Below are 26,877 nucleotides of genomic sequence, written 5' to 3' on the forward strand. Positions count from 1 at the left end.
CAGGAAGTAGGCGGTAACACACATGCTGGATGCCTCATTTTCCTCAGAACTCTAGACTGCCTCAGCCCCAGACCAGAGTTTCCTGTCACCCTCACTGAATGTTACTTAGAGCAACGATGGTGGGGGAAGAGCTCTGAGCCTCCCATGCTCAGCCGAGCTGACTGCAAACCTTACCTCCCCTTTCTCTCACGTCTGTGGATTACTCTCATTAACAGTTGGGCCCCACTCTGATTACAGTTTTAAAAAATAACAACAATAACGGCTTCTTTGGAAGAATAAGAACAACAATAAAACATTCCTAATTAAATAGAAGAGATGTTTGCACGCCCCTCTTTATAGACACTTGATAAACTTCTGGGTTTGTTTTGTTGTTGTTGTGGGGTTTTTTTGGTTTTTTTTTTTTTTTTTTGGTCTATTTCTTCCCCTTTGAGAATAACTTAGATAGGCAGATAAAATCTTCCTCTGCTGAAGTTTTGTTTCTTCCTGCCTTGAGTTTAACCCATCACATTCCAATGAGGCAAGAGCAAAAGCTTCAATATTTGGAAAAGGGGAAAATCTCTGAAGACAAACTGTGCTACATGTAATGCATGGATGAATATCACAAAGGTGATGTTGAGCAAAAGAAGCCAGACACTAATTCACTATTCACAGTAGCCACAAGGTGGAAACAGCCCAATGCCCGTCCATTGATGAATGGATAAACAAAATGTGGTATGGTCATATGATGGAATATTATTCAGCTATAAAAAGGAATGAAGTACTGATACACACTACAACTTGGATAAATCTTGAAAACAATATGCCAAGCGAAAGGAGCCAGGCACAAAAGACCACCTATTACATTATTTCATTTGCCTGAAATGTCTAGAATAGGCAAATCTATAGAGACAGAAAGCATATTAGTGTGGCAGGGATGCAAATAAAATAGAGGTATACTTGGGGAGTAATGGAAATGTTCTAAAATCAGATTGAGTTGCACAACTCTATAAATTTACTAAAAATTACTGGATTGTATATTTGAACTGGGAGAATTTCATGGTATGTAAATTATGCTTCAAAAGCTATTTTAAAATCAAATGAACTAATCTGGGATTTTTGATGTCATAAAGATCACCTTTACTTTAGAAATTAAATAAACTACTGACCCCAAAGGGGAAAAAACTCTAACACTTGGAAAAATCACGTTTTTAAAAGGAGGATTTGTAAGCAAATGTTAAAAGAGACTTTAATATTTCACTGGATAAATGGTTTACATTTATATCTGAGAAAAGGAAAATAAGACTCTGTTTAGCACTCTTCTGTCCTCACCATGTCCAAGATTCTGCACAGAACACATTGTGGGTAATGTGGGATGCTAACTATAGGCTCAAGATCATATACTGCTCAAGAAAGATTATAAAGGATTTCTTAAATTTAAAAGAAAATCATGAAATAAAAATTACTAAAATAGGGGCGCCTGGATGGCTCAGTCAGTTAAGCGTCTGCCTTCGGCTCAGGTCATGATCCCAGTGTCCTGGGATTGAGCCCCGCGTCGGGCTCCCTGCTCGGCAGGGAGCCTGCTTCTCCCTCTCCCACTCCCCCTGCTTGTGTTCCCTCTCTCGCTGTGTCTCTCTCTGTCAAATAAATAAATAAAATCTTTAAAAAAAATTACTAAAATAAATTCTATGTGAACCAAGAATACTAGGACTGTTTGAGGATATCTTAGAAAAAGAAACATGGTACCTTTCTGCATTTCCCTCAATTCTTCCCCTGTTTTCAGGCAGCAGCCCGAGCAGCCCAAACTCACAGCCTTGGGGTAGGAAGAGCATGTCTAAGCAATAGGGGCCTGAAGATTCATGTCTCAGCTTCAATTTCTTTTCTTGCCCCAGTTTTATTGCGATATAACTGACATATCGCATTTTATAAGTTTAATGTGTACAATTGTAATAATTTGTAATAATAATTATATATATTATAATATGTATATTGATATATATATTGCAAAATGATTAATACAGTAAGTTTTATTAATATCCATCACTACACATAGTTACAGATTGTTTTCTCCTGTGATGAGAATGTCTAAGATCTACTCTCTTAGCAACTTTCAAATAGAAAACACAATACTGTTAATTATTGTCATCAGGCTGGACCTTACTTCCCAGGTCTTACTTACCTTATAACTGGAAATTTATACCTTTTGTCCACCTTCATGCAATTCCCCCACCTTCCACCCCCCTCCGATTTTCAAAATAGATCCTTGAAGTCCCAGAAGAGGTAAGAAGAGTTTGGGGTGTTTCACATTTATGTGGTAAATTATAGGTTTGACAAGAATGCACAATGATAGGGGCACCTGGGTGGCTCAGTCGTTAAGCGTCTGCCTTCGGCTCAGGTCATGATCCCAGGGTCCTGGGATCAAGCCCCGCATCGGGCTCCCTGCTCCGCGGGAAGCCTGCTTCTCCCTCTCCCACTCCCACTGCTTGTGTTCCCTCTCTCGCCATGTCTCTCTCTGTCAAATAAATAAATAAAATATTTAAAAAAAAAAAAAAAAAAGAATGCACAATGATATAAGGGCCAGTTGTCCCCAGCCACCCCCCGCCCCCTGCTCCCAACATATACACCCCTGCAGGTTTAGGGCCAAGTTAGAGGTAGCAGGTTATATATCTGGGTGAGTTTTCTAACATGTAATGCTGTTTTGAGAGAGAGAGACTACTAGTCAGGACAATTATAAGTAAGAGCTACATGTTCAGTTGAGTCAATGGAGACCAAACCTGGATGTCTATAAGAATCACATGGCAAGCTTCTAAAAAGCTCGGGAACCAGGGTGCCAGTCCTACAGATTCTAAGTGTATAGGTAAGGGGTGAAGCATGGTTAACTGTTTGTTGGTTTGGGTTTTTTTGTTTTGTCTTGTTCTGTGCTTCAGTTTCTTCAGGTGATCGTGATAATCAACAAAGTGTGGGACACGGGGTTATAGGGAGTTAGGCCAGATCCATAGTTCTCAACTGGGGTGATTTTTTCTCCCCAGCGAACACTTGACAGGGTCTCACATCCAGCTGACAGAGGCCAGGGATGCTGCTAAACATCCTGGGATTCTAGGAGTCAAACAATTAGCATGGTCATCCGTGTGTATTGGTTTTTTTTGTTTTTTTGTTTTTTTTTTTTTTTTTTTTTTTAAAGATTTTTATTTATTTGAGAGAGAGAGAATGAGAGCGAGCGAGCACATGAGAGGGGGGAGGGTCAGAGGGAGAAGCAGACTCCCCGCCGAGCAGGGAGCCCGATGCGGGACTCGATCCAGGGACTCCAGGATCATGACCTGAGCCGAAGGCAGTCGCTTAACCAACTGAGCCACCCAGGCGCCCCGTGTGTATTGTTTTCACTGTGTGTAGACAACCCACTTTGGGGGTTGGGAGATGGAGGGGCTCGCATCGTTCCAAACTGTATACCCTTTGCTCCATATGCTACCAGTATGTGTGGCTCACACATGAGGCTCATGTGTTTCGCTGGCCTTCACTTGTAGCCCTCACCATGTTGAACTTAAGTAAATAATAGGTTTTGAAAATATTACCAGCACAGATTTACAGTTGGGTAGGAACAGAGTGCTAGACATGAAGTACTCAAAACAGAGTCCAGATTTTAAAGTTCCCACGAGGAGTGAATACATTGGCATATGCATTTGCTTGTACTTTTTCCATCAGCGCTGGCAAAACTGTTGAGGGAAGGGTGTGCCCCAAGTACATTCTTGGGGCTTTCCCTTCTTTCCACTTCCCTCATGAGACCAGGAACTTCATGTTTGTTTGTTATTTTTTTCTCCTTTTGCCCACAGCAAAATCAGCACTCTAGAAAGGGCCTAATACATACATTCCCATTAAGGAACTGATGAAGCTTCAAGATCAGAAAGCTTTGTGCCCTTGGAGGGGAATGGAGAACTGGCTTCTAACATGTGTTGAGAGGAGGTATCATGGAGCAGTGGAAGGAACATGAGCTTTGCTCTCATGCCACATTCAAGGTTCAAAGCCCAGGTCTGCCACTTACTAATTGTGGATTGTGAGACAGTCACTTCAGCTCTGTGGCACTCAGCATCCTCGTCAGTAAACTGAGGATACCAAATCTAGATTGCCATGTTGTAGTGAGGGTTGGATAACATCTGTAAGGAGCCTGGCACATGGGGACCCCCAAAAGGGCAGAGCTTATATTTATCTGTCTTTATTCCCTGCTTACGCGTCATCACCAGAAGTCTCTGATCTATGGTAGGACATCGGGAAATATCTGTTGAATGAACAAATGAAATGGTAGCCATTATTGCGGAACGTCTGCTCTGTGCAAAGCTGGCCTATTGTCTCTCCTCCTTTTGCAGACAAGCAAGTGGAGCTGGAGGCATGAGGCTGGTTTCTTGGGATCACTAACCCTCTGTGTTTTCTAACCATTCCAGGGCAAAGAAGGAGCCTTCATGGTACGAGATTCCAGGACCCCGGGAACATACACTGTGTCTGTTTTCACCAAAGCCATCGTAAGGTATGGTGCTAAGTCAGCTCAGCGAAGTGGGGAGAGACACACAGCAACCTCAGACGGTGCAAGAGGCAGAGGGGTTGCTAGAAATGGTGTGCTTTCCCTGATCCCTCTGAGAAAACCAAGGCCAGGAAGATGAAGGACATAACTGAAGTCATTTTGCTGGAAAGTAACAGAGCTGGGTCCAGACGCCAGGTTCTCATCTAAGTTAGCACCCCCGAGTGCAGAGCTCTAAAGAAAGAAAATACTTGAGCTGCAGTTGATGATTTATAATTTAACCCACAGCTAACAGAAAAGATACTTTCAACCGAAAGTGCAAAGATAGACGTTTTAGTTCTGGCTCGGCTAATAAAGCTACCTACCATTTACTGAGTCCTTACCATGTGCCAGAATGTTACAGACTGTTTCTGATCCTCACAAGCTCTGAAGGCAGGAGTTACTATGCTCCTTCCACATAGGAAAAGACAAGGCTCAAAGAGCTGATGGCACCTCCCTGAGGCAATAGAGCTCAAGTGGTCAAGCCACTATCATGCTCCAGCTGGCTGACTGCAAGACCCTGCTTGTCTGCCCCTCTCTGTACCTCAGTTTCCTGCTCAGTAAAACAAATGTCTAAGAACCTATCTGGATCTCAGATTCTCTTCTAATTAAAAAATAAGTAAGAACAAAGCAGTTTGGCAATGAGCAAGTTCCAGTAAGAATTAAGAGAAAAGAGAAAAAGAATGATGAAGGTGTCCTCAGGGAACACTTCTTGGTGAATGAGGACATGAGCAAGACTCAGAGCAAGAGCAGGGTCTAGACGGGTGATGGAGAAGAAGGGTGCTGCCCAGGGATGGGAAAGAAGATGCGCATCACAGAGGGGCCGTGCCTCTTCCACGGCTGGGGACAGTGAGGACAGTGACCTGCAGCTCCATAAGATATTATGGAGAAGGAATGAGAAATAAAGTTTATGCTGAGGGTGTTCAAGACCACCTCCAGGTTCAGTGATCCACTATGAAGACTCACAGGACTCAGCATATAGTCAGTCACACTCAAGGTTAAGATTTATTGTAGTGTAAGAGTACAAAGCAAAAACATCAAAGGGAAAAAACACATGGTGCAAAATCCAGAGGAAGCCAAACATGGAGCTTCCAAGAGTCCCCTCCCAGGGGAGTCACACAGGACATGCTTAATTCCTCCAGCAATAAGCTTTGACAACAGGGGTAAAATGGTGTCTACCAGAGAAGCTCATGAGAGACTCAGTGCCTAAGGTTCTCATTGGGGGCTGGTCACCTAGGCATCCTCTGCCTAGCATATAGCAAAATTCCAGAGTCCCAGAAGAAAAGCAGGCATTGAACATAAACCACAATGCTATACAAACAATTTAGGAACAGGGAGCCATCCTTATCAGTTAGAGAATGGCGAGAGCCCTCCCAAAATCCAAATTCTCAGATGCCAGCCATGGGCCAGCCTTGCAAGCAGGCCTTTCTAAAGAGAGCATTCAGAGCTGCTATGTTAACTCTTTGCTCTGCAAAGTCACGTAGTACTAAGGGTCCAGAGTGCTCCCTTACCGTCTGCTGACAGTTAGTGAAATCCACAAGCAGAGGAGGCAAGCATGGAGCACACACAAGACCATTCCCCACTTCATGGCCATAGAAGAAGCATCACCAACCCATCATGGCACTGATTCTAATTGGGTCTAAATGCAGCCTCAGAGTCCTTCTTACTTCAGCCCCCAGGGCCACCCTGTCAAGACTGACACACGAGTTGAAATGTACCTGCCATCCTTCTGAGAGGGTAAAAAACAAAGCTAATAGGAATCTGATACCAGTAGACATTTTTGTGTCTAAATATTGCTTGTTAATAATCAGTGCATATATGTTTCATTTGTTTCAGTGAGAACAACCCCTGTATAAAGCACTATCACATCAAAGAAACAAATGACAACCCCAAGCGATACTATGTGGCTGAGAAGTATGTGTTTGACTCCATCCCTCTCCTCATCAATTATCACCAACATAATGGAGGAGGTGAGATCTAAAGGACGAGGCCAGAGGGGAACCCTCGCAGGGGAACTTGGAGAAAAATGACAACCACCCCACCGGGTTTCTTCATCCCAGACAAGCTGACCATAAATAATAACTAAATCTCCAAATAGAAAAGGATGCCAAATATTTGATCATATTACATATTTCCCATTAGCAAATCTGTTTTTAGACTCATGGGATTTCACCACCTACCCATCTGTATTTATCACTCTTGTTGGAGGGGGTGTAATATCAGTGACTGGGCTTTGGGATTTGTTTTCCAGAATAAAAATAGCTTTTGCATTGGATTATATTTTTGCTGGTGATGTAGCTTGAATAGTTGCTACAGTAAAGCAATAACTACTGCCTTTCACTTTTTAATCAACCCAGGTCTGGTCACTAGACTCCGGTATCCAGTTTGTTCCTGGAGGCAGAAAGCCCCGGTCACAGCAGGACTGAGATATGGTAAGCAGTGCAGTCAGCAATGTTTTGTATTTGCACATCCCTAAAGGTCTGGGGCAAATTCTGAATGGACTTCCCATGGACCTAATTCTTCCCCAGACTTAAAATAACCATTATAACAGGTCCACCATATATCTGGAGATGATGTGCACAAAGGAATATTTACAAAGTGTGTAAGAGAGATGTATATATGAGCACATTTATCCATGTCAAATCAGTGTCCATTGGTTTTACTTAAGAGTTCCTCAATGAAATGTTTATTGAATACCTACTCTGTACACAGCACTCTACTAAATGCTATTGGAAAATAATATTAGAAAATAATGCCTTAGGACCATATTCCCACCTATCTTCTAGAACTTCTGTATCATCTAGTTTGCTGGATATGCTCCATTCCAAGGGCTGGAAGCTGGAAGCATTCAGAAGTGTTTGTCTGCATAACATGGTGTTAATTTTTTTTCAGTGCCTTTAGGCGAAGTTTGCATCTCCAGTGCCGTAAGCCCTGTTACTCCCTATTATCCTTTGGAACTGCCACCCTCATTTTTTATTATCTGCCTGGAACATAAAGGCATTTGAGTTTCCATCCCCTGGTTTAAACTGTGCTGGTCGAGGAGAAGGCTGGAGTAATTTTCATTTTGTGTCTCCTAGATGGGTGGTTCTCAGACTCCAGAGTATATCTAAGTCATCTGGGATGCTTAGTAATAGTGTTGGCTCCTGGGGGCACCTGGGTGACACCGTCAGTTAAGCGTCCAACTCTTGATTTCGACTCAGGTTATGATCTCAGGATCGTGAGATCAAGCCCCACATCAGGCTCTGTGCTCAGCGCAGAGTCTGCTTAAGACTGTCTCTCCACTGCTCCACCCCCTCCCCCCCCAAAATAAAGAAATCTTAAAAAGAAAAGAAAACGAATGTTGGCTCCTGGACACTACCTAACACTTACCAAAACACAGTCCCTGATAATGGAATCCTGGAGTCTGCATTTTAAACAAATGCTCTAGGTGATTTTGACACAGGTGATTAGAGAGTCATACTTTGAGAAACACTGCCATGGGCCCTCCATCCCTAACTAGCACCATATCTGTTACACAACAGGAACTCAGCACTATTTTCTGTTGACTCAAAGAGGTAGAAATTGAGCTGTTTGTGGTACTAGGGCCAAGTGCCAGGAAAGGGTAATGCCTCTTTAGTCTCCTTATAAAACTAGGGTAATTCTAATAACTGTAGAATCTTAACATATCCATGCTGGATGGGATCTCAGAGATTATTTTATGAACCCGCTCATCTTGTCAATGTAAAAATTGAGAATCAGATTCCTTTTATTCATTTACTGTACGTGTTTTGAGAGCCTACCAGGTACCAGACTGTGCTGGCAGGTACCTCTGTACCAGACCCCTTGGGATCCTTACTCCCAACCCCTGCTATGGCCAAACAGAGTGCTGTGGAGGCACTTGGTGGATAAATGAATGAATGAATGAATGATCAGCTCAAGTGAAATTTGCTCTGTGTGAAAAATGGCAATAAAATATTTTCAATCAGGAATAGAAAATAGTTGAGACATTACAAGAACCATTTCATTTATTTTCTTTGATATCTTGATTAATGCCACTTTCCTTCCTCCTTCCATATAATCTCCCCCCACATACATTTTTCATGGTTTTAAATGCATATACTATGTTATTATTTGGGGGGAAGATAATAATTTTACCTATTTACCTAAAGCTTATACTATTTGCCATCTTTGGGTTATATTAACAATAAAGTAACAAGCTATCTAGGGCTATATATAGTCTCCTTGTAGCCCTATACCTCATATCTACTGCTTGCCACCCCTGGAAGACCCTCTCTCTCTTTTCCAGGGAAATGGGTGATTGATCCCTCAGAGCTCACTTTTGTGCAGGAGATTGGCAGTGGGCAGTTCGGGTTGGTGCATCTTGGCTACTGGCTCAACAAGGACAAGGTGGCCATCAAAACCATTCAAGAAGGGGCTATGTCAGAAGAGGACTTCATAGAGGAGGCTGAAGTCATGATGTGAGTAGCCAAAACAAGAGTATGCCAAGATGTCTTGGGGAGGATGTTCTGTGCTGTTCTTTACATACCATTTTGATGCCATGTTCGCCACCTTGCTCCTCAAATCTAGTGATGGTTTCCAGTGGCATGGAGAATAAAATCAAACTCCTCACCATGGTCTACAAGGCCTGTCATGGTCTTGCCCTGTCTGCTCCCCAGTCTCATCCCCTCCCCATCTCTCCTCTGGTCCACAATGCACCAGCCACACCGGCCTCCATTCATCCTCGCACATACCATCTGACTTCTCACCATCCTTCAGGTTGTTTTTGTTTTGGAGAGGGAGTGCATTTTTGGGAGACTGAATTTAGACCATCTCATCCCTTGCCTTTTTCCTCCAGGAAACTCTCTCACCCCAAACTGGTCCAGCTGTATGGGGTGTGCCTAGAGCAGGCTCCCATCTGCCTGGTGTTCGAGTTCATGGAGCACGGCTGCCTGTCGGATTACCTGCGCAGCCAGCGGGGACTCTTTGCTGCAGAAACCCTGCTGGGCATGTGCCTGGACGTGTGTGAGGGCATGGCGTACCTGGAGGAGGCATGTGTCATCCACAGAGACCTGGTAAGAGGATGCAGGGCCAACATCTGTAGGTCTGGGATGAAGGGCTATGTCCCACTGAAATGTGGAGCTACCCAGACTGGGAATACGTTGATAAATAACAAGTCACAGACCATCTCCCTTCCACTCTCAAATTCTTTCTTCTTCCACCGACTAGGCGATGTCCTAGTAGGACTCAGATCTGGGCTCTAATCCCAGCCTTGTTTCTGACTTGTACCCTCTGAGTCTGAGTTTACATTTTTCCAAAATGAAGCTTATGGCCTCTCTTTAACCTCTCTGTGCCTCGGTTTCCTCTTGGTAAAGTGAGGGAAATGGACAAGCACAGTTTTTCTCAAACTGTTATCCAAGGATTTACCACAATCACATTGGAGTGACGCTAAAACCATCCTCAGAATCTCTGGAGGTCAGAGCTCAGGATATTCATTTTAACATATCCCCCTTGGGATTTGAAGGCACATTTCAAATGTGAAAAAAGAGTGGGGTCTTTTATCACTAAGGGCTCTTCCAGTGCACAATTTTGTGATACTAATTAGGGACTAGGTACTCTTCCTATTGAGGAATAGTCTTAAGAGGATTAGTAATCTCAAAACATTCTTATTTTAGTCAAATGGGTGACAGTCTCTTCATATCATCCCTAATGTTAACACTTCCTATTGCATCAAGTCGCATTAGAGCACTTCGTTGGTTAGACAACACCACAGATTTCTCTTCTAATTAGGATCTCAGGAATGAAGCTAAAAGACCAAACTTACTCATCCTGATAAAGGATCACACATTTGACTTTTGAGCTCACTTCTGGACACTAGGGAAGCTTAATTAACATCTGTAAAGCCCTTGTACAGTGGCACATAGAAACCCAAAAAACTGAGATTATAGGAGACTCCTTATACTGATTATCCACCACCAGTTTTCCTTTCCCTTTTGTTTGCCTGTCTCCACTCCAGGCTGCCAGAAACTGTTTAGTGGGAGAGAACCAAGTCATCAAGGTGTCCGACTTTGGGATGACAAGGTAATATGGGCATGTGGCGCCAGGAAAGTCTCAGGAATGGGATTCAGGCCCCCAGAACGTTCAGACATTCTTTCTCCACTCTCTACCCAGGTTCGTCCTTGATGATCAATACACCAGTTCCACAGGCACCAAGTTCCCGGTGAAGTGGGCATCCCCGGAAGTCTTCTCCTTCAGCCGCTATAGCAGCAAGTCAGATGTGTGGTCATTTGGTGAGTGTCATCCTGGCCCCACACCCACATGATCAAGGACTGCCAGGCAGCTGTTTTATTTGTCAAATCCAGGCAACTCTACTTGCCCAGGACTGGGTGGTGAGGGCATCCCACTGAGAGTCTGTGTGTGATAATGGCTCTGAAAACTATGAAGAGATCCTCATTTTTGCATTTGTTCTTGGAGATCTTTGAAAACATATTTTGTTCAACAGTATTTTCCCGCACGTACCCCTCAATAAATATTTTACTCATTTATTCAGCAACAATTTATCGAGCCTCTACTATAAGCCAGGGTTAATCTAGGTGCTTACAATGCAGGGGTGCATAGGATAGAAAAGACTCCTATTCTCTTGGAGCCAAATTTTAGGGGGAGACACATAACAATCACATAAACAAGCTAATAGATATGTACATAAGACAAAGTCACATAGTGATAAGTAAGTGCTATGAATAAAACAAAACAGTTAATGGAATAGAAAGTGACTGGGATGGAGAGTCCGTTTTATTTATTTATTTATTTTTTTAAGATTTTATTTATTTATTTGAAACAGAGAGAATGAGAGAGAGAGAGCACATGAGAGGGGGTAGGGTCAGAGGGAGAAGCAGGCTCCTTGCTGAGCAGGGAGCCTGATGCGGGACTCGATCCAGGGACTCCAGGATCATGACCTGAGCCGAAGGCAGTCGCTTAACCAACTGAGCCACCCAGGTGCCCGAGAGTCCGTTTTAAATAGCATGGTCTGGGAGGCCTCTCCAAGGAGGTGACCCATGATCTGAATGATGAGAGAGAGTCAACCCCACTTGAGGATCCAGGGAAGATTTGGTGTCTCTGACCAAAAAACCAGCAAGTATAAAAATTTGGTGTGTCCAAAGAAAAGAGGGGTACTGTCTTGGTGAGAGAACATTAGACAATGAAGTTGGCAGTCCATGATAAGGAATTAGACTTTCTGATGAGCGCAAATGGGCATGAATGAAAGGCAGAATGAATGATGTTGGTGTGGCAGAAAGTACTAGCCATTCTTGCTGGATTTGTCATATCCTCCTAAGCCATAGTTTGTGTGTGCTAAACTATACACAAAGACATGCCAAACAACCTCTTTGATTTGGACTATAAGAAGGGTTATACTTTGGAAAGGAATGAGTTAGAGTTTGATTTTGCCAAATGTATTGACTTAAGAGTAGAAACCAGGGAAAAGCTAATTAAATCTCTTCAGAGAACTCGTTCTGAAGTTTTCCCCAGTATTTTAGAAGAGCCAACTTCTATAACCGAGTGGTTTGTAAATTTCTAGTTCTTCTGAACCGTTCCTTAAAACAGCTTCCCTATTTGACAGACCCAGCTAAGATTTTGTTATTCAAATTTAAGTTACCGAATGAACTTGGAAGAAATAACACTGCACCAGAGCAATCTCAGAAGATTCTATTTTCCCCCAAGTCTGTATATAATGAGGAAAGGTATGGCTGACATGTGGCCACTCTCTATGGGTGATGCAGCCGGTCACACCGCACCAAGCCCGGTGTCCCATACAGAGATGTTTGCACCCATGGCCACTTTATCACATTCACCTGCCAACTCTGCATGAGGCTTATTCTGCCAAAGGCTGTCAGCTTGGGAATTTTTGGTTGCATCATAAAATTAGGGGGTTGAGCTACAGTCCATCCCTGCCTAGGATATGCCCCCTGAAGGGTCCGAAAATGAGACTGACTAATGGAAGCAGTGTAGAGAGGGCAGTGTAGAGATAACATGAGTGGCAAGTGTAGAGGGCAGTGTAGAGATAACATGAGTGGCAAGCCTGAGAAACAGAAACCTGGATGGACTAAGAGCTTGATGCCTGCCTCGAGGCCATTGAACTTTGTCATGCATTTTAAGGTTTTTGCCCTAATTAACTGTGCTATTTTAAGCAAGTCAAGCAAGCTCTTTGGGCCTTACTCAGTTTCCAATCAATGCGTTACACGGTTTGCATGAAAGCAAATGTTTTCAAATAGAGCTTTGGGCAGCAGGGCTCAGTTTTCCAAAGAAATCTCACTTCCAAAGAAATCTCAATTTCTAAAGAAATTCTGGCAACTTGGGGAGCTAAACAGTCCTTATTTACAGGCAGGTTCCAAATTTCTAAAACTGCAGAGGCACCTGTGAGGATCCCTTAGAAATCCTGATCCAGAGGTCTGGGCCAGGGCCCAGGATCTGCCATTTGAACAAACTTCTGAGGTGATTTTTATTCAGTTGTTTTGGGAATTGCACTTTGGAAAACCCTGCCCTAAGACTCCTTGAAATATGCTTTGAAAACCACTGAAATAGGTGAGCTGCAAGCTCTCTTCCCACTTTGACATCCTATGAATATATTAGTACATAATAAAATTGGGTGTGACATTTCTGCTAAAGACAGAAGAGGAAAGGGGATTAAATCACAGGTCAAAAATAGACAACCCGGAGATGTGTTTTGCTCTGTCTACACAGTATTTTTAAAGATCAAATTGAGTTTTATTTCTAAACTCTCAATTTATGACTTCTTTTTTAAAAATCAGAAAATGTGGCAATCCCAACCCCTCATCCCCATGCGCCCTATGGTGGCTGGAGCTAAATCACAGCTATTCTCTGAAGACAGAACTTGACCCCCAGTTCTCCACAGTCCCCCTAGTCTCCATTAGGGCACATCTCATCCACTCCATCCATTTACATGATGTGTAGACATTTGAGTTTACATCCCCTGCAACTTTTAGTAGTAACATTTGAGTTAGATACAAAAAAGGGCTGAAGTTGAAAGTTCCTCACCACTAGGAAGATTGGGAAATCTCTTTTCTTTAGAAATAGTACAGGCCTAAGAAGCCTCGGGTGGTTTGGTATTGTCCTCCCTGAAGGTAGGGACTTGAATCTGAATGTCAAGGAATCTGCAATTTCTTGATGTAGGCTTATTTGTTTGTTTGTTATTCATTCGCTGTGCTACACTCACCATTTCTTGTAGGTGTGCTGATGTGGGAAGTCTTCAGTGAAGGCAAAATCCCGTATGAAAACCGAAGCAACTCAGAAGTGGTAGAAGACATCACTACTGGATTTCGCTTATACAAGCCCCGGCTGGCCTCTGTGAATATCTACCAGATCATGAATCATTGCTGGAAAGAGGTCAGTAAAGGAAGTGGTTTCCCCCTACATTGTAATCTATAACTTTAGGGTCTGTTCCCTTCCGTAGAGAAAGAAACCCTCTTAGAGGATGAGGAAGCAGGTGTAACTAAAGTAGATTAGCAAGCAAGTGGCTTTGAGTGTCTACTAATGAAAGAGTTTGCCCATCCCTAAAAGAGCTGGCAGCGACCTTAAATATTATTTGATCTGCAAAAGAATGTCACAAGCCAACAACACACTGTTAGAGAGGAAGAGAGGGTGAGATACCATTATAGCATTATACAGAATAGTTTCACTGCCCTAAAATCCACTGTTTCACTTATTTACAATTCCCTCCTTCTCCCCAGAACCCTGGCAACCATTGATCTTCTTATTGTTCAAGTTTTACCTTTCCCAGAGTGTTATATAGTTGGAATCATATGGTACATAGCCTTTTCAGATTGGGTTCTTTCACTTAGAACTATGCATTTAATTATGCATTTAAGATTCTTCCATGTCCTGGGCACCTGGGTGGCTCAGTTGGTTAAGCGACTGCCTTTGGCTCAGGTCATGATCCTGGAGTCCTGGGATCAAGGGGAGCCTGCTTCTCCCTCTGACCCCCTCCCCTCTCATGCTGTTTCTCTCTCTCTCTCTCTCTAATAAATAAATAAATAAAATCTTAAAAAAAAAAAAAAAGATTCTTCCATGTCCTTTCATGGCTTGATAGCTCATTTCTTTTTATCACTGAATAGTATTCCATTGTATGGATGTACCACAGTTTGGCTATTCATTCACCTACAGAGGGACATCTTGATCACTTGCAGTTTTGGGCAATTGTGAACAAAGCTACTATAAATTATCTGTGTGTGGGTTTTTGTATGAACATAAATTTTCAGCTCAACTGGGAGAATGATTGCTGGATCATATGATAACAATACATTAGCTTTGTAAGAAACTGTCACACTCTCTTCTAAAGGTGGCTGTACCATTTTCATTTCCTACCAGCAATGAGAATTCCTGTTGTTCCACATCCTCACAAGCATTTAATGTTATCAAATGTTTTGTATTTTAACCATTCTAATAGGTGTATATTGGTAACTCATTGTTTTCATTTGCAGTTCCCTAATGACATATGATGTGGAACATCTTTTCAAATGTTTATTTGCCATTTGTGTATCTTCTTTAATGAGGTGTCTGTTGAGATCTTTTGTCCATTTTTTGATTGGATTATTTGTTTTCTTGCTTTTGAGTTTGAAGAGGTCTTTGTATACTTTGGATATAAGTCCTTTATCAGATATGTGTTTTGAAAATATTTTCTCCCAGACTATGGTTTGTCTTTTCTGTCTCTTAACAGTATCTTTTACAGAGCAGACATTTTAAATTTTAACAAAGCTCAACATCAGTTTTTTCTTTTATCAATCAGGCTTTTGGTGTTGTATCTAAAAACCTATTACTGAACCCAGTAATTTTCTTCTATATTATCTTCTAGAAGTTTTCTAAGTTTTGCATTTTACATTTGGGTCTCTGATCCATTCTGAGTTAGTTTTTGTGAAGGGTATAAGGTCTGTGTCTAGAGTCATTATACTGCATGTGGACATCCAGTTGTTCCAGCACTGTTGTTGAAAAGACTACCCATTCTCCACTGAATAACTTTCACTCCTTTTGCAAAGGTCAGTTGACTGTATTTGTGAGAATCTATTTCTGGGCACTCAACTCTGTTCCATTGATCTCTTTGTTAATTCATTCACCAATACCACACTGCCTTCATTACTCTAGCTTCACAGTGAGTCTTGAAGTTGGGCAGTGTCAGTCCTCCAACTTTGCTCTTCTTCAGCATTGTGTTGGTTCTGAGTCTTTTGCCTTTCCATGTAAACTTCAGAGTCAGTTTGTCAATATCTACAAAATAACTTTCTGGGATTCTGATTGTGATTGTGTTGAATCTATAGATCTGTGTTGAATCTATGGATCAGTTGAGAAGAAATGACATCTTAATAATAATATAAAGTCTTCTCATCCTTGAATATGAAATGTCTCCATTTATTTAGATCATCTCTGATTTCTTTCTTTAAAATTCTATATTTTTCCTAATGTAGGTCCTATACATATTTTGTGAGATTTATACCTAAGTATTTTCTTTTTTGATATTATTTAGCACTTATTTTATGATGTATTTTTTAAAAAGATTTTATTTATTTATTTGTCAGAGAGAGAGAGAGCGAGCACAAGCGGGGAGTGGCAGGCAGAGGGAGAAACAGGCTTCCCGCTGAGCAGGGAGCACGATGTTGCACTCGATCCAGGACCCCGGGATCATGACCTGAGCCGAAGGCAGACGCTTAACCGACTGAGCCACCCAGGCGCCCCTTTATGATGTATTTTTAATACATGATTTTATTTAATTCTCACAACCATCTTATGAGATAGATACTCTTATTATCCCCATTTTACAGACAACAAAACTGACGTTGAAACAAGTTAAGTAACCTGCTCAAAGTCACACAGTTAATAAGTGGAAAAGCTTAGATTCAAAAGCCGGCCATATGATCCCAAAATCCCTGCTATTAACAACTAAGACTCAATGGCCTTGCACAATACATATGGAAGCATATTTAAAAATCAGCAGAGGGCTATTGAGTTCTGGGTGGCTTTGGAATTAACTATGACACATAAGTACAAGGAACTCACAGAGTCCTTTTCTTCCCTCTCTAGAAACCAGAAGACCGGCCACCTTTCTGCAGACTCTTGAGTCAACTGGCTGAAATTGCAGAATCGGGACTTTAGCAGAGACTCAGCACCAGGCCACGGGCTGCAGATCCTCAAAGGGGAAGCAAATCCTCCCTTCATAGAGCATTAAAAGCTGCCACCAGCCCAGAATTCCCCAGAGGCAGCTGGCCCTGTGGTGCCAGTCCCTGAGCCACCACAGAGGCAGCACCCTGACAGAGGTGGGCGGCTCAGCCCCTGACCTGGGACAGAGGCCCCAGCAGCAGCCTCTTATCTTGTGCGGCCCGCAAACCTCAACCTGACAGCTTTCAGGCACCATTTCTTGCACTTCTTAGAGAAAAGGAGAGACATGGTAGGGCTGTGGATTATTATTTTTATCATTATTTCAAACATGGATCTAAAGTGTATGGTCGAGGGATTTTCACTTGACCCGGCAACACAGAATCCTAGGATGTGGGGCAAGAGGAAGGAGGAGTGGGACTCTTATTCAAGAACTGGTGAGTTAATTAAGGTCAGAAAGAGGAAGCAGCCGCTGGGATTCTGTTAGCCGCAGCTTCCTACCGTAGAGGATGATGGGACAGCCGCTCATAGCTGAGGCCAGATAGGCTGAGAAGCAGCTTTAGGAGGTTTTATTCATCGAGCACACTGCCACCTCCCTCCTTGAAGGGACGTGACGGACTGGGGTGAACAATTCTGATCCCATGGTTGGATCTAGCGTCTGGACAGAAAGAGGGCATCAGATGGTGGGGAGCCAACTAGTACAGAGAAAGGCCTTAGGTTGTTACCACTCCAAGGCCCACCTTCAGTACCAAGCCGGGCAGGTGACTGTGCCTCCCCTTCCGCACAGATTGCTTCCGCGGGCATCCGGGGAGAAGATGATTGCTTCTGGACACCGACTCCGGCGGAGGACTCCACCATCAGTTTTTCTGGCGTCTGGGATTAGTCCCCTCTCTGCACTCTTCCACCCTCACCAGCAGAGGGCAGCATTGTGTTGGGCAGCGTGGCCTGCAGAGACCTGGAAACTGGTTTAGGCCCTAGAGATTTGCAACGTGAAGGCTGAGGCTTCAAGTCTCCTCAAAGTCTAGGAGAGGAGCGAGGGGTCTGTTCTCACTCAAACCATCTGGATGGAAAGTGAGTCAAGCACTGAATGGGGTGCTTCCAAGATGCACAAGGCAGCCTACTGTTGATGGAGCGCTGAAATATGCAAAGTGAATATGTACTGAGCAGCAGGCCTTATGTGCAGAGTTTCGTTTCATCTTGAGTTCACACCACCCCCGTGAGAATGTATTCTTATTCCCATTTTACAGATGATGGAACTGAGGCTTTAAAAAGCCGAGACAGCTTGCCAAAGTGAGAGAGCTAGGAAATGTAGAGCCCACATCTGTCTGCTGTCAATGCCGTTTCTTTATTTCTATTCAGCACTTCCTTCTACTGAGGATGAAAGGGGTTGCAGAGGAGATAAATACAGCTGGGGGAAAGACATAGAAAGCCAATAAAGAAGTCAACCACCAAGTGATGTTTCTTCCGCATAGGCCACTGTGGTTGGCCATGTAGCCCTCCAACTTGGAATAGGATCTTCTTTTTCTCTTCTGTCTTCTCACCTTTGTTAGAGTTAATGACTTTGGAGTTACTCGGTTAATTACCCTTCTGATTCACCCACCCCTCCAGAGTCATGTTGCATGAAGCCATTTATAGGTGAGCTTCAAAGCAGTTTTGAAAGATCCGCCTGCAGGTGTATAAATGCTTCCTTTAATTATCATTTCGACTTTGAGCCAGCTGCAGTATTCTTGGGCACTTTGTGGAGAAGGGTATTCCCTGATGTAAGAGAGATTTCATTTTCCTACAGTGTTCAGATAAAACTTTCAGAGAGATTATTGGATGGTGTTACAATTAACTCTTTCTAAATCTTGTGATATTTTGACCAGCTGGAGATTCAGATGCATAACTTGTAACTATAATTATTGTGAAACTGGTTGCCTTAAGATAAAACTCTATCATTCAGAAGATGATCTTACTCAACATATCCAAAAGCATCCCTATTTACTTTCTGGCATTTTGTACATTCTCTTGTGGAACCCTTAATTAGAGATGATTTCTGGAACATCCAGCCTGAAGGAAAACATCAAAATTGACTGATTTCTGTGGTCTGGTTTCAAAAATTGCCCCTTGCATGGTGTTATTGTGTTCAAGCTCAGATTCCCTGGGCCTTAACTGAACATGTTAACTCCCCAGTGTCCTATCCTGCAAAATGAGCTTCCTGCCTGTTTTTTTCTACCCCTCTCACATTTTGAAAATGGTACCATGTGTTCACAGGGAATTCCCTTATGCAAAGTTTTGGTTCTAGGTGCATTTTATAGATTTTGCATTTTGTACCTTTTGAGAACTATTTATATTTGGATGTATTAAATATTTATTACTGTACAGTAATTGCTAGTATTCACAATAAAAATGTTACAAATATCTCTAACCATTTATAAAGCGCACATAGTTAAAGGACGGATCTAGCAAATAAAGCTGTATGTTTTAATAAATGCAGTATATATGACCTGGGTTCCATATTTGCCCAAATGTCAAACAACCAAAAATTTTCCTTAAATAAAAATGATTACATGGCTTCATGTTCCACAAACAAGTAAAGACTATATATCATTCATCATTTGTTCAACAAGTAAACATCAAATGCTTCCTGTGTTCCTATGATACACTCTGCTGAGAGCTATGGAAACAAAGATGAAAAAAGCAGTCTTTACTTTTTAGAAACTCTAGGTAAGTCATAAAAAAAAAAGCAGACATATAAACAAGTAAAATTATAATCTGGCAATTAGAGCAAGAACAGAAATGTAGTCAAAGAGGAGAAGAGCTCAGAAAAAGTGATGGAATCTCTCAGGGGAAGGGGGACATGGGGAAAAACTTTCTAGAACCTTGCTACTCAAAGTGTGGTCCCCGGACCATCAACAGCAATATGACCAGCTTATGAGAAATCTGAATTCTCTGACTTCATCCTGAGATTCACTGAATGGGAATCTGCATTTTCGCAAGATCCACAGGTGATCATCAGCACATTAAAGTTTGAGAAGTACCGTCATAGAGGATATAATGTCCGACTCTGTTTTGAAGATGAATTATGGGTTTTTTGTTTTGTTTTTAGGAAGTAAGTGGGCAGAAATAAGAGAAATACTTTCCAGGTAGAGGGATAGAGGAAATAGAATGTATGGGGAAGCTATTATCAGTTTATCCTCGCTGGAGTGTAAGTTGTAGGGGTGGGTGTGAGGTGTTGGCAAGGGTAAGGATAATAGAAGGGGTTAGGCAAATTGAAAACAGAAGTTGTAAACCTAGATAAGGAGCATATTTTATTTTATTTTATTTTTGTAATGATTTTGTTTATTTATTTGACAGAGAGAGACAGCGAGAGAGGGAACACAAGCAGGGGCAGAGGGAGAAGGAGAAGCAGGCTTCCCGCTGAGCAGGGAGCCCAATGCGGGGCTCGATCCCAGGACCCTGGGATCATGACCTGAGCGGAAGGCAGATGCTTAACGACTGAGCCAACCAGGCACCCCAAGGAGCATATTTTAAAAGACAAGAAATGTGGGAACTCTACCTATAGATAGAAAAGATGTTATCGAGCAAGGAGAGGTCAAATCTGTGTTTAAAAATACATCCTGGGGCGCCTGGGTGGCTCAGTTGGTTGAGCGTCTGCCTTCAGCTCAGGTCATGATCCCAGGGTCCTGGGATCGAGCCCCGCATCAGGCTCCCTGCTCAGCGGGAAGCCTGCTCCTCCCTCTCCCACTCTCCCTGCTTGTGTTCTCTCTCTCTCGCTGTGTCTCTCTCTGTCAAATAAATACATAAAATCTTTAAAAAAAAAATGCATCGTGCAGCAGCATAGTGAGTGGATTTGAGACAGGAACTCTGATGGAAAAGAAGCCAATGTGAAGATGATTTTTTGCCTTGTTCCGAGTACCAGATTATTGTCCATACTCATTCACTGTCATCTGCTGTGTGGGTGCCATGTAGAAATTGTAATTCGGAGTTCTTGAGTCACAGTTGGACAGCGATGAATAGCTGTCCCCCTTCCTCTTAAAATCCCAGTGGAATAAAGGCAGGCTTGTATTTGGGGTGTGCTGAGCTCTCCCCGTACCTTTTAGTTCACCACAGGCCCACATCCATGGCAGGAGCCAGTTCATGCACCAGAGGACCATTAGGCACAAGTGAGAACGCCCGTGGCTTCTGCACAGTCCTTTGTGGGACTCGCCTTTGGGCTCGACTCCCACTGGGAAATGACCCGGATATGAAACTCCTAAAGCAGTTGGATGAGCAGCTCTGCTCCTCAGAGCATTTATCTTGCAGACCTACCTACTCGCCCTGGAATCTTCCAACACACAACTCCACCACCTTGAGGAAGAGATGGAACATAATCCATTCAGCAAGACTTGGGCAGTGTGTATTTGTGTGTGTCTGCGTGTGTCTTCAATGACTTTGAGACTGTCTCCAAGCTGGCTTGTGGGATCACAGAATCACACAGTAACTGTTAGAAGGAGTTTTAGAGATCATTTCTTTACTTCATAAATAGTAGTTACCGATTCACCTGACATTTCCTGGCACTGTGTGGGGTGTATAAGATGAATAAGATATCTTACCAGTTAGAGACCAAACACTTCACACTCAAATTAAGACAATTCAAGGAGGACTTATTTACGAAAGGGAAAGGATTATTTAAAAGAGTGTGGGTCAGGTTTAGGAGAGCCACAGAAAGTAGTACAGAGGAAAGTAACAGCCAAGGAGCAGTTACCACCTGGAGGCCTGAAGAGACAGGAGGGGGGAGTGCTCATTTGAATGTGAAAGCAGACAGTCACTCGGAGAAGGTTGCCTTGAAAGGAGAGGACCTTTAGTAAGGAAGCCCAAGGCAACATCACAAAGAGGAAGCCATTGACCCCACTCTCTTCCCTTACCCCATCAACTGCTGAGGCCTCTTGTTGGCCAAACCCAACTGGAAGCCAGAGGATGAGGAAACTGTAGCAGGGCAGTCCACAAAGGTAAGTCCCCTGGGGAGAGAGTAGGGCGCAAAAGTGGAGTGGGTTTGGAGAAAGCGAAGATATCTAGTATAGACACCAGCCTTCCCATAAGAAGCCCTCATGCTACTAAAAAAAGTCCAACACATAAACAAATACAGTTAATGCTCATTATTTACAGCTTCTATACGTGCAGATTTGCCTACTGGTTGAAATTTATTGGTAACTCCCAAATCAGTCCTTTCCCAGTCATCGATGGCATGCCCAGGCTGGTGCGGTGAAAACTGTGAGCCCTACCCGCACAGCCCCAGCTGAGGTGGAACAAGGTGGTGCTCTGCCTTCTCATTTCGGCTCTCATTCTGTAAACAAGTATCCTTTTAGAGGTCTATTTAGTGCCACGTTTTGCACTTGGGTACTTTCTGTTGGTCATTTTGCTATTTAAAATGGTCCTTAAGCACAGAGCTGAAGTGCCGTGTGGTGTTCCTAAGAGCAAGAAGGGCTGTGACATCTCTTTTAAAGAAAATGTGTGTTAGATAAGTTTTGTTCAGACACGAGTTATAATGCTGTTAACTGTGAGTTTAATGTTAATGAATCCATAGGTATATTAAATAAAGTGTTTTTTTTAACATAAATGTGGGTAAAACAAGGTTATATATAGATCAGTTGATGAAAATGTTGTGACCAGTGGCTCACAGGAACCTAACCCTATACTTCCCCTAGGAGCAATGGTTCAGTATTCACTCATTCAGTGTCCATGGCAACTTCATAAAACATAAATACCAAATAATGAGAATCACCTGTGATTGCAAAGGGTTACGGGATGGAGCAGCGGTCGCAATATATGAGCGCATAGAGAGTGAAAATACCCAAGGGATCAAGGAGGGCTTCACAGAGGAAGTGATGTTTGAGCTGTGCTGAAGGGTAAATAGGAGCTCCCAAGGAAGAGTGGGTCTAGAAGGATATTTCACGCAGAGAAATCAGAATGAAACAACAACAACAAAATACATCTTATTCCACTTTCTTCCCTTGCATTATTTTTCAACTAGGACTGGGAACCTTGAGGACAAAGGCAACAGGTGCTAGCTAGCATGGTCACAGGACACTCAGTTGAAGAAGCTGAGGGGACTGTGATTCCTCACCATCCAGGTTCAGTTCTACCCACACCCATCTACACCCATCTATAGCTATGAAGGAGTTTCTGGTCCCTTTCCATTTTCTCAGACTGATTTTGAGTACAAGTGCCTATAAGGTGAGTAAACTATAGAAACATTCATTTGTTTTTCTTTTTTGTATATCTCAAAGCACTTTCCCATCTAAGATGATGTTTGGTCTCAGCACCTTTGGGATGAGAGCGGGAGCACATGGGTCTCACCAGACAGAAAAGGGAAGTGATAGAGCGCATGCGTGAAGTTGTAGAGCTACTTAACAAAGGTGACGTTAGAACTCAGATCTCCTTCCAGGTCCTGCATCCTTCCTAGGGATCACACCAAAATTCCAACTATGTTAATAATAATAATGACAATAAAAGCTTCCGTTTTTGAGCACTTATGATGACTCTGCTTAGCGTGTTATGTTTATTATTTCATTTAATCTTCTAAGAACCCAAGGGATAGGTACGATTATGATCATTTCAAATTTACAGATGAGAACAGGGCTCAGTAAATTAGGGAAACACTTCATGGTCCCATAATTAGTGAGTGACAGAATGGGGGCTTGAAGCCAGACCTGTCTGTCCCCAAATTCCACGCTCCCCAACCATTCTGTGGGGCTGACTATGGGGCGACCTATGCTAGCCTCTGCCAGTAGGGTAGCTCAGGGCCCATTGTGCCTCAGCTGCATTGCTGCGTTCCAAATCCTGTTCAGAATATGCTCTACCCTCCTTAACAGTTCTTATCTAAAGTTATTGTGTATAGAATTTGTTTAAATAAAGATGAAATGTTCTTTGCTGTGAAGTTATGTGTAAAAGATCTGACCTTCAAGGGAGACCAGGTCCGTAGAAGTTGTGAGAAATGAGCAAAGTGAGAGAAAGACAGCATGAAGGGGGGACATGCATTTCCAAATGGCCCAGGATGGAGCTGCAATCTTTCAGCAGCACACCAGTTATCAATATTTCATTTACAAAATAACAGGGCTACTTCTTAGGATTTCACGAGGATGAAATGAGCCGATCCATGTATAGTACTTAGCATAGAGGCTGGCCCCAAATAAACATTTAATAAATGTTAGTTTAAAACATGTGCTTTAACAAATTATCCCAGGTTCAAAGAAGGAAATAAGCAACCCAGTTTCCTATGGAAAGAGCTGGGTCTGGGTCCAGCCAGCCTTGAGCAATCCTTCCCCTTTCTGGGCCCCGGTTCTTTCATCTGTAAAATGAGGCAATTTTGAGCAAGTGCTCAGGTTTTATCTAATGGACAACATAAATTGCATAACTGACCATCAAGTTTCTCTTTTCCTGCAAACTACATGCACCAAGTGTGTGAGCCTACTGTATGTAGTAAGCCCATTGCGTTTAGAAACTTCTTGTGTATTATTTACACTTTCTCTCCATCTCACACCCTTTCCCTTCTTTCTTTTTAAAAATTTATCATTGAGGGGCACCTGGGTAGCTCAGTTGGTTGAGCCTCCAACTCTTGATTTCGGCTCAGGTCGTGATCTCGGGGTTGTGAGATGGAGCCCCCAGTTCAGCTCCTCCCTCGCTCAGTCTGCTTGGGATTTTCTCTCTCCTTCTGCCCCTCCCCATGCTTGGGCTCCCGTGCTCGCTCTCACTCTCTCTCTCAAATAAATAAATAAATAAAATCTTTAAAAAAATTTATTAATGATTCTAGGGGCACTTGGGAGACTCAGTCAGTTAAGTGCCTGACTCTTGATTTCAGCTCAGGTCTTAATCTCAGGGCTGTGAGTTCAAGCCCCATGTGGGGCTCCACGCTAGGCGTGGAGCCTACTTTAAAAAAAATTATTATTGATTGTAAAATATTTTAGCCATTATTGTTAATATTAGTATTTATGTTTTCTCTCTCCAGAACCAATTCTTATACCCATTTCAGACACTCCACTATTGGTTTCTATGAAGCAGGATCTGTGAATTTTAAATGGAGACCTAGATGTCCTAAGTGATCTGAGACTTTTCTAAAAACAAGGCAATGTTGCCACACATGGAACCACAGTGTGTGGGCCGCAGCTTAGCAAGTGGCAAAGCAATTTTCTTCCGATAGCTTCGATCCCCTCATTGCTGATGGTGCAGCCGGGGGATGGACACGAAGCATATCTGAAGGCCGTAGACAGATGGCTGCACATTTCACTGGAAACATGTAAGCTCAGGTTTCACTTTTGATTATTCATTCAACTCATACTTACTGAACTCCTGTTAAGTTCTGGTCTCTGAGAAGGTGAAGAGAAGCAAGGAAGACACATCCCTTCTCTCTTTGATTTTATGCTCGAATGATGTACGCAGGCAAGTATGTCAGGAACCACAACACGGCACAACAAGGGGGATGATAGAAGAAGCCGAGGGGACTCTGAGAGCACAGATGACTAACCCTAGCCTGACCCAGACATGGAGGGAGCTTGAAGGAACTGACAGATAAGTGGACCCCAGAGGGATGAATAGAAGTTATGCAGCAAACTGAGGGCAAGTGCAGAAGCGGGAGGGAAAGGAGGATAGATCATTCTAAGCAAAAAGCCCAGCTTAGGCAAAGGCCAATGCAAGAGAGAACACAGCAAATTTGGGAAACTAAAAGATTGCTTTTAGCTAAAAGCATAGAGAGCTTGCTTACAGAAGAAGAGAATGGAGAGGTAGATGCTAGATCATGAAGACCCTTGTGGGCCATTAGTTAAGGAGTTTGGACTCCATAGTGAAAACAATGGGGAGCTAGTGAAGTGCTTTAAGCATGGCAGAGGCATGTCTTTTGTTTTAACTCATGTGATTTTCTACATGCAGAAGGATTTTAGAATGTACCCAACTTACTTCATTGTATAGCAGGTGAAATGACTTGTCTAGGGTCACTCAGTTGCAAAACTGGGACCAAAAGGTAAGCCTCTGGATTTCCACCACAGTGGTTTGAATAAACCATATTGCTTCCCCTTATAAGCAAATGGAAATCAGGGGTCAGGGAATTATTTTTGCCTAAGACCTAACCAAATATATATGTAATATTCTTTTGTTTATTTTAAGCAACTTGATCTTGAAAGGTGAAAAGACAGGGAAGGAACAACAGGGAGAAATAGGTCTTCCAGAATTCTACAACATCCAACATAGTTTGCCCTTTAGAATGAAAATCCAACCTCTCTTGTTACATATTTGTAATCATTGACACTCAAAATCCTAAGGCTCACAGTGGAAAATGAAGAAATTAAAAAAGAAAGGGAAGGAAGGAAGGAAGAAAGAAACTCAGTTCAGTTTCTAAAGTCATCCTCCACAAACACCTCCACAGCTTTCTCACAGAGACAGAAATGTGTGTGTACATATATATAAGTCATCCTTTCTGAAATAGCAATTTAAATTAGAATGAGTGATGTAACATCAAACCAGAAAGGATCATGAATTCTGAGTGTTTGTGAAATGGTGTGAGATCAGTGAGGGCAAAGATTCCACAAGTCCTTTGCCAGAGACTCAGGTAATATGGCCCCTCTATAAATAGCCCCTAACAGTAATAGCTAAGTGATTAAGTATAAATTTGTGAGCCCTAGGCAAACCTTTCAGAAAGCTTCCCTGGTAACAGGATTTTATCTTTTAGATCTGTACGCACTTTAAAATGTCTCAAATGCTTTCCAGTGTCTACCCTGTGAGGTAGGAAGGGCAATTATTATTCCTCACATTATAGATATGGTGGCTTCTTAGGAAGAAACTGTCAAAGTGACTTGAGTAGGGGGGGTCTCAAGGTTGGATATGAGGGCCCACCAGGCTGCAGCTCAGTGAGAACCCTTTCTTTGGCCAGCCCTGAATGGTAGATAAGCCTTGAAGAGAAAGGTGCCTGTCCTTTCAGGTTCCTCCTGTCACCATGTATGTTCCTTTTTGTCCATTAGGCAATTCTTCCTGAATGAAGTTGAGGCAGGTCCCTGCTTAAGAGATGGCAGCTTCAGGGATTTGGCTCCAAGGAACTGAGAAGGTATTCCTGAGCAGAGGCGCAGCACTGGGGACCAGGCTCAATTGGTGGGAGTCCCCTCTCTCCAAACCTCAGCTTTATTTTCCATCACTTCGCCCTGTTTCTTTCTTTCACAGAACTTCTTCCAGCTGTAACTGCATATTACTAGGTTAATTTACGCCCTGTCTCTCCTGGT

The 26,877-nt window shown here is 42.8% G+C and overlaps 1 protein-coding gene across 1 annotated transcript in view; it reads left to right on the top strand.

The window, feature by feature from the left end:
• Positions 1-16,692, top strand: part of ITK (IL2 inducible T cell kinase) — a 61,063-nt gene extending 44,371 nt beyond the window's left edge. The window contains exons 9-17 of the mRNA XM_032403459.1: positions 4,410-4,492; positions 6,359-6,492; positions 6,880-6,954; positions 8,808-8,979; positions 9,357-9,573; positions 10,515-10,579; positions 10,670-10,788; positions 13,743-13,900; positions 16,583-16,692. Of these exons, the coding sequence (XP_032259350.1) occupies positions 4,410-4,492; positions 6,359-6,492; positions 6,880-6,954; positions 8,808-8,979; positions 9,357-9,573; positions 10,515-10,579; positions 10,670-10,788; positions 13,743-13,900; positions 16,583-16,654 (1,095 nt within the window). The 3' untranslated portion in view covers positions 16,655-16,692. The remainder of the gene's footprint in view (positions 1-4,409; positions 4,493-6,358; positions 6,493-6,879; positions 6,955-8,807; positions 8,980-9,356; positions 9,574-10,514; positions 10,580-10,669; positions 10,789-13,742; positions 13,901-16,582) is intronic.
• Positions 16,693-26,877: the final 10,185 nt, after the last annotated feature.

The sequence above is a fragment of the Phoca vitulina genome, unplaced genomic scaffold, assembly GCF_004348235.1.
Source record: "Phoca vitulina isolate PV1807 unplaced genomic scaffold, GSC_HSeal_1.0 scaffold6, whole genome shotgun sequence".
In the NCBI taxonomy this organism is placed as follows: domain Eukaryota; kingdom Metazoa; phylum Chordata; class Mammalia; order Carnivora; family Phocidae; genus Phoca; species Phoca vitulina.